Source organism: Micropterus dolomieu, unplaced genomic scaffold (genome assembly GCF_021292245.1).
Source record: "Micropterus dolomieu isolate WLL.071019.BEF.003 ecotype Adirondacks unplaced genomic scaffold, ASM2129224v1 contig_14058, whole genome shotgun sequence".
Classification (NCBI taxonomy): domain Eukaryota; kingdom Metazoa; phylum Chordata; class Actinopteri; order Centrarchiformes; family Centrarchidae; genus Micropterus; species Micropterus dolomieu.
The window spans coordinates 1-7623 of record NW_025743044.1 but is presented as its reverse complement, the minus strand read 5'-3'; the positions used below and the strand labels follow the sequence as shown (position 1 = coordinate 7623).

General features: G+C 38.6%; 1 protein-coding gene across 1 annotated transcript; it reads right to left on the bottom strand.

Annotated features, from left to right (window-relative positions):
• Positions 1-2469: 2469 nt before the first annotated feature.
• LOC123966709 (complement C1q tumor necrosis factor-related protein 3-like) lies at positions 2470-4655 on the bottom strand. The gene is made up of 4 exons (XM_046042841.1): positions 4629-4655; positions 4010-4235; positions 3633-3761; positions 2470-3269 (listed from the first exon to the last, which is right to left on the bottom strand). Exons 1-4 carry the CDS (start codon positions 4653-4655, stop codon positions 2989-2991), a joined length of 663 nt encoding a protein of 220 aa, XP_045898797.1. The 3' UTR covers positions 2470-2988.
• Between the last annotated feature and the right edge of the window lie 2968 nt (positions 4656-7623).

The window sequence follows — 7623 nt, the reverse complement described above, 5'->3', positions numbered from 1 at the left end:
TAAATACATAAATATATAAATGCTCAATAAATAAATAAACATTCGATTAAATGCACAAAAACATACAGATAATAAAAAAATGTCGGCAGTTCAATGCATTTAGACGTGGTCAAGACAACTTGCTGAATTTCAACGAGAGCATCAGAATGGGGAAGAAAGAGAATTTAAGTGACTTTGAACATGGTAGGGCTGATGTTGCTTATTTCAGAAACTGGGATTTTCACGTGTGGTGTCCGCAAAATAATGCTGCGATGATGTGTTGAGAAGAAATCCGCTTGACACTGTTCTTGATCATAAAAGTTTATTAAATCAAGGAGTTCAGCATCAATTACAAGCTCTGCAGCAGCTTGGAGAGTGACCCAGCCCGATGGCCACTCTGTCTCTCTGTATATCAAACATAGCTTATATAGGATATGTGTAGGTATCTGTTAGATACCATAATAGGGTTTGAGTCTGCAAAATAAAGCTCCAACCCATATAAGGTAACAGTGCTATTCTGAGGTAACAAAACAAGGGGTTAGAGGTCAAATTCTATATAAGGGTTCAGTCCCTACATAACCACCAATCACTGCCCTCCCCTTAGGAGGTCACTGACCCTCTGTCCAGCTGCTACAGTGCTATTTTAAACTGTTATGAGTCAAATGCATATATATTGTACATTCCCCCCTGCGAGACTTAATTGAGTCTCGAAAAACAAACCATCTTGAAGGGTTTACAGAGAAAGGTCCGAAAAAGACAAAATATCAAGTGAGCAGCAGTTGTGTGGACAAAAATGTCTTGTTGGTGTCAGAGGTCAGAGGAGAATGGGCAGACTGGTTTGATGACAGAAAGGCAACAGTAACTCAATTAACCACTCATTACAACCAAGGTATGCAACAATTCCATCTCTGAATGCACAACATGTCAAACCTTGAAGCACACAGGCTACAGTAGCAGAAGACCAAACCGGGTGCCACTCCTGTCAGCTAAGAACAGGAAAATGAGGCTACAATTCGCACAGGCTCCCCAAAATTGGACAATAGAAGACAGAATAAATGTTGCCTGGTCTGATGAGCCTCGATTTCTAATGGTAGGGTCAGAATTTGGCATGAACAACATGAAAGCATGGATCTATCCTGCCTTGTATGAACGGTTCAGGCTGCCGGTAGTGGTGTAATAATGTGGGAAATATATTCGTGGCACACTTTGGGCCCCTTGTACAAACTGAGCATCGTTTAAATGCGACAGCCTACCTGAGTACTGTTGCTGTCCATGTCCATCTCTTTTGACCACAGTATAGCCATCTTCTTATGGCTCCTTCCAGCAGGATAATGCACCATGTCACAAAGCTCAAATCATCTCAAACTAGTTTCTTGAACATGACAGTGTGTTCACTGTTCTCTAATGGCCTTCACAGTCACCAGATCTCAATCCAATAGAGCACCTGTGGGTGCAAATCTGTGTGATGCTATCATGTCAATATAGACCAAAGTCTTTGAGGAATGTTTCCATCTTGTTGAAAGTATGCCAAAAAGAATTAAGGCAGTTCTGAAAGCAAAACCATTACTAGCAAGGTGTACCCAACAAAGTGGCCAGTGAGTGTATATATAATGTGAATTCAATATAAAAGTGTCAATGATGAAACCAAGAATCTAGTTACTTGCTGCAAATGCTATATAATATAGTAAAGTTAGTCATGAACTTATTAACTAATAGAAAATCTAAACCAAATGTAATATCGCTAACATAACTATACTTTTGGACCACCATCTCATGTCCTGCTCAACAACAAGGGGCAACAACTGATCTCAACTGTATCATTGATAGCACCTCCTGTTTGTAAACATTTTTCTCTCTCCAGTGGCTTGTAAGGGAGTTCAATCTACTCAGAGTTAACTCGGGGTTATCAGGCAAACTCAGGGTTGACAAACTCTGACCGCCTACACTGGAGTTAAACGATACTATGAAGGTGGATAAGACGTTGGTTAGTTGAGTCCGTGTTAACCCCCTGTTAACTTAATTAGAGTTGGTGCGCGTTCGCATAAAAGGGGTGTGTTCGGCGAGTTTTTTTGCAACGGCACATGCTCTGTATTTCTCCACAGGAGTGCACGTTGATTGTGGAACGAAAAGACTAGTTAGCGGCCAAATCTAATATTGTGGTGGCCGACAAAGCCAGGGCGGCTTGTTGGCATCGCATCGAGTAAATGTGTAGCCTAATCATCTTCACAGTGTTCTTATTGCAGTTCAAATCTCTATTATGTATTTTATGGGCTCTTCTTTTATGTGTAATATGATTAAGATGTAAAGCTTCAAAACTGCACATAAGGTCCATTGTAATAGAAAAAAGATGGGCCCCGCTTCGTAGTACAGGCCACAGTTCTGCAAATTTCTACAACAAACAATGTGGTGGGCAGCAAAATCAGCTTTTTCCAACCAAATTGTAATAAAGCATAAAGAACTGAATGAAACAATGATAAACGAAGACTCACCTCATTTTTAGATCATTTATTTAATGAGCAACATGTTGCACACTTGGACACTAAAAGGGACTTCCAGGCATGCATTAGTTTAAAATAAAATCCTTTACTTTGTTTTCTCTGTAAATACAGAAACACAAGCACACCAGCAGAACGTTGTCTCTACGTAGAGCAGGCTGTTTACGTCTGCTGACTGACGTGTGTGCCCTGCTGTCCTGCTCCTATCTAACCCAAAGGACCCCACACGCTGCCCAAAGTGCCTGTGTGAGCCTTACTCATTATATCCATAAATTGACCTACTAAAATATTACAGTTGTTATTACACAAGAACATATACATCAGATCACTAAAGCAAAATCAAAAAAATTAAACAGATTAACAAGGCCAACATTACTGTGGGTCCCACAAACAGCTATCAGTTTCATCAGCTATTAAAATACAAGCATCATTTACTGTATTTATTTATGCAGTGATCTTAGATTTTTACATTCATCGTCAAGCAGGAACAAATTCATTTTCACTGTTTTGATTCTCACATTTGAGTGACCAAAAAACCACTGAAAGTCGTATCATAGTCATATCCCCAAACGTGTGAATTTGCAGCCATGCGCACATACACTTGGTCTCCTTGCTGCAGCTGCAGAAACACTGCGTTTCCTCCATTATCAGCTGTGTCAAAGACTGACCAGTGATCCTGGGCCCTGACCATCATCTCGTTGTTCTTGTACAGATACAGCTTTGCCTGGTGTGATCCTCCAGCATGATAGAAGATGGTAAAGTAATAAACACCTGCAACAGGGGCAGTGAAGATACCTGTGGAAACAACATTACTTTTACATTATATTTACTTTCCCACTCCTGAAACACGTAACCTGAATCCTGCAACATGAACCCTTATCTGTACCTGCCTGCCTGCACCTTTTCTGCAACATTCCTGTTCACCCATGGACCATAGATACTTTTGTTTGGATTTCCTACCCATGCCAGTAAGCTTATGTAGCTTCTGCTTTTCAGTAAATCACTGAGCTGTTCCTGTTTGCTTGGACTGTGTGCTTTTGAGTCCACTCCCTGTTGCCTCATACTCACCCATCTGACAATTGTATTGATTAACACTTTGTGTAAAAAATATCTATAACACTGATGCAAAAGTAAACATGTAGGGTGGGTGGGGTTTACCTGTGTATGGACTGTAGGTGTTACCAATGTTTGTTTTCACAGCTCTGTAGATTAAAGTTGTGTCTGTGTTGAAGGGTCCCATGGCTCCTTTACTCCCTACTGCAGCAGTCAATATCACCTTGGTTGTGTCTGTGTCAAACAAAACATCACATCACATTACTTGGTAAAGTATTTCCAGACTCTTCTCATGAAAAACAAGTGCATCACTTGTTTCTATGTCATACTGACTAAAAACATCTAGCAACCATGTGAATTACTTCCATACTTTGTCATTTAGTCTGGAGGACTTTGGAGACAATTTAATCAATAAATCACCAATATTCCATCACAATACACAATTATTAATTCTTTGAAAAAGTCCTTAAATTTCACTTTACCTTTGTTCTTCAGCTCAAGGATCTGGTTTTCACTGTCCTTCAGCTTGTTTTCCATAACTCCCAATTTGTCTCTCATGGCACCAAACTCTTTCAGGAGATTACACATGTCAGGAAAGCATGACTGTATTTCACTGTTTCTTTCTGTTTCAGGAGCAATGACATCATCCTGGTCAAAAATCAGGCCGCAGAGCAATGACACAAACAATAAAATGGAAAAATTTATCTTCTAAGTTGATTCAACATTGCTCAGACACCTCAACTCTGATTGATGTGATCCCTCAGGCTGCTTTTATAGGTTCTTTAAAGCTAAGCTGTTAATTTTTAACATTCTATTGGACAAGTGGCTTTGATATGATTTTTCACACGATGTGTTCACTGTTTCAGTGAATGTGCTGTGAGGACATAGTGTCAGTTAACATTTGATTTCCTAGATAAATGTAAACAGAAATGTTTCTCACTTTTTTACTGATCTCATAGCAACATTGTGAAGATCCAGGGATTACTGAAATGATCCATAGCAAGCAGATGTATTTATTATTGACAATTACACAAAAACACATTTCATTTACATTAAATATACATACTTTAATTCATCAATAACAGCTTGTGTCATTTCCACCTGTGTGGCTACTCCATCAGGAGTCATCCTCCATCATCTACCTTTCAAATCTCAACAAAACCAAATAACAAACACAATAGACAACAAATTAAATCTGCTTTTCAGTCATTTCACATAAATCAACAAGCTTTATAACATAAAGAATTACATGTGTTGTACCTGTTTCTAAAAACTCCCTGTACTTTTTAGTTCACTTTTTAAAATCTCTTTTTTGAGCTCTGATTAAAAACTGTAAAATCCCTATTCAGAACAAATCTGTCAGCCTAATGACAAAGCAGAAAAGTCGTTTTCAGATGATTCATTTTGGTGAATTGAAAGATAATACAACTGCCTTCTCTCTAAGCTGACTTTAAGGTACAATAGTAATAAGTGAATCATTAGTTTGATTTTCTTTTTCTTTCAGATATGTACCCCTGGGGACAAACTTATGAAGGTGTTTTTGTGTCTTTTTAATGCAAGCAAAAAAAAAATGTTCTGAGAGCATATTTATCGCACTGCAATCAACAATTAAGTATTTAAGTAATAAACAGGCCTTTTTTTGTGCCACAAAACGTTTTAATTGCTAATTTGTCCTTATTGATTGCAAGTTAAAAAGTTTTCCTTGCGACGCAGAAAGTTTTGCAAGTTAATAAGTTTTGCAAGTTAAATCGTTATGCAAGTTAAAAAGTTTTCCTTTCAAGTCAGAACGTTTTGCAGGTTAAACCGTTTTGCAAGTGAGAGAGTTTTGCAAGTTGAAAAGTTTTGCGAGTCAAAAAAAAGGTCTAAATAAGAGATTCTATTGGTGGTTTGACTGACCAATCATGGGTTTGCATCGAATGCATGGCCACGCCCACAATGCCCTTGCTCCGACTGCTCCGTTCATTTTCTGGAGACGGAGCTGTAAGGTGTGCAGGCCAGATGGAGGTAAGTTGACGTTGTGTCGCTCATATCAATAGAAATGCTTTTTAAATGTAGTATGGCATGATTTAATGATTATTTATATTTACTGTTGGCAAGGTCACGGAGTCTATCGCTGTCTCCTTTTTTAGAATTTAGTGTATAACAGTTAGCTAACATTAGCAGTCTTGGCATGAAGCTTGACTGGCAGTGCATTTGTGCACTCGGACATGACGAGCTAGGCTAAGGTTAGCTACTCATGTTTAAAACACATTGTACATGATATCCAGCTAAACTAGTGTTTTGTGACTGTGGTAACTGAAATTTATGGTCACACAGCATTCACTGTAATATACTTGAGACCGCTAATGTTATATTGGAAATATAGACTGTTATCTAGATATTTTGAAGTGTTGCTGCCTTGTTACGTTTTCCCCTGTAACGTTAGATGTGACAGAAGAATTTATTACACTCATTTTACACCCATAGTTGCAGTGTGGATCATTGGTGACAGCTATGTCCAGAATGGTGGCCAGAGAGCTGCAGAGGGCTTAGGAAACATCTTCACCCTGCCTGATGTCTCTTGGTCTGGTTGGCTTCTCCCCTTCTTTTCCCCTCCCTGCTAAGAGGTGCACCATCAGATGTCCTTATCATCCACTGTGCATGGGGGATGTCATCAGCATGAAGCTGGTCAACATGGAGGACGACCTGTACCATGAAGATCCTGTTTTCGTCTGTGACGCAAAGTGTTGGTGGAAGGCTGGTGCCAATCAGTTAACGGCAGTTCATCATGTTATCATAACAACAGTGGATATCAGTAGACCAAAGTATGCACTTGTCACAGCAGATTTTGAATGCCTGCAGCCTCCCCTGCTGTCATAAATCTAGATAACAGTTGAATAAGGTATGCATAGTCTCGGTGCCTACTGTCAATGCTCCCACAGTGAGCTTGTTACTGCATTCATGATTACAGCACTTCTAAGTAGAAAATAAGACACATCTTGGTAATGTTAATAAGATTAAGAAGTAAGGATAATTATAAACTGCCTAATAATGTTTAATGATTATTTCTAATTAAGGACAATAAAATTTTATAAATTATGAACTAAGAATGATTACTTATTAATACTGATTAAAGATAATAAAATGATTGATTACAAATGATGAATTAAGAGTGATTAATGATTACTACTAATTAATGTAGTGAACAACGGTGTGGATTTGTGCATTTTACATATAAATGTGTGGAATAAATGTGGAGCTACCCTAAATTTCTCTCTCCTCCCCAGAGAAGAAGTGGAGGGGTCAAAGTTGCTTTCTCTAAGTGCTATCCCGACCATAAAACTGGCACCTTTTTGATTCCGAAGCTGATAACGCGGGGCCTGACTGTTAAACTGACAAAGGGACACGAGCCAGCCATTGGCATCTCCCTGAACAGCCTATCAAAACTGGCCCCCCACACACGTTTCCGTGGCAACTGACCTTATTCTTTGTTTTATTACCACATCAAAGGGATACTCCTTGTCTCACCTAAGTGTGACATTGTCCAGGACAGCTGAACTTTCAATGTAAAAGGACTGCAGTCTCCAAAAGAATCAAAGCATCTAATTAAATTTAATTAAATCTTTAGTTACCTGATTACGTTTGCCTCTATTTGAGTAGTTATGTTAACTGCTGTTGCTATCTGTTGTTTATTAGTGCTGAAAAGAAAGTTACTTGTGCAGTGTTTTTATTTCCAGCAAGACACTCCTTCATCTAATGTAATCAATGCTTGTTCATAATACTTTCTTACAAAATTCCTTTCGAAATGATGACAAAGAAATGTTTTACTATACTCTATCGCCAGCTTGAATTTAAGGATGAATCAACAAATTCCCCGGTTCCTAAGGAGAGACGATCTTTGATTTAATCCAAGCTTTCCTCATGTAACCTGAGCTCCCCCAAGTGGACGAAATAAGTATTACATGCCCTCATCGGAAATGCCGTTAAATGTATAAATATCCTGACCAATAATGTGACAATTGTTTCCTGTTATCAAATGCCTAGAACAGTACAACCGTTCAACCATTGAGGTTCGATTGTGGAAAATATTTGATTATAATACGTGCAAATAGATTTC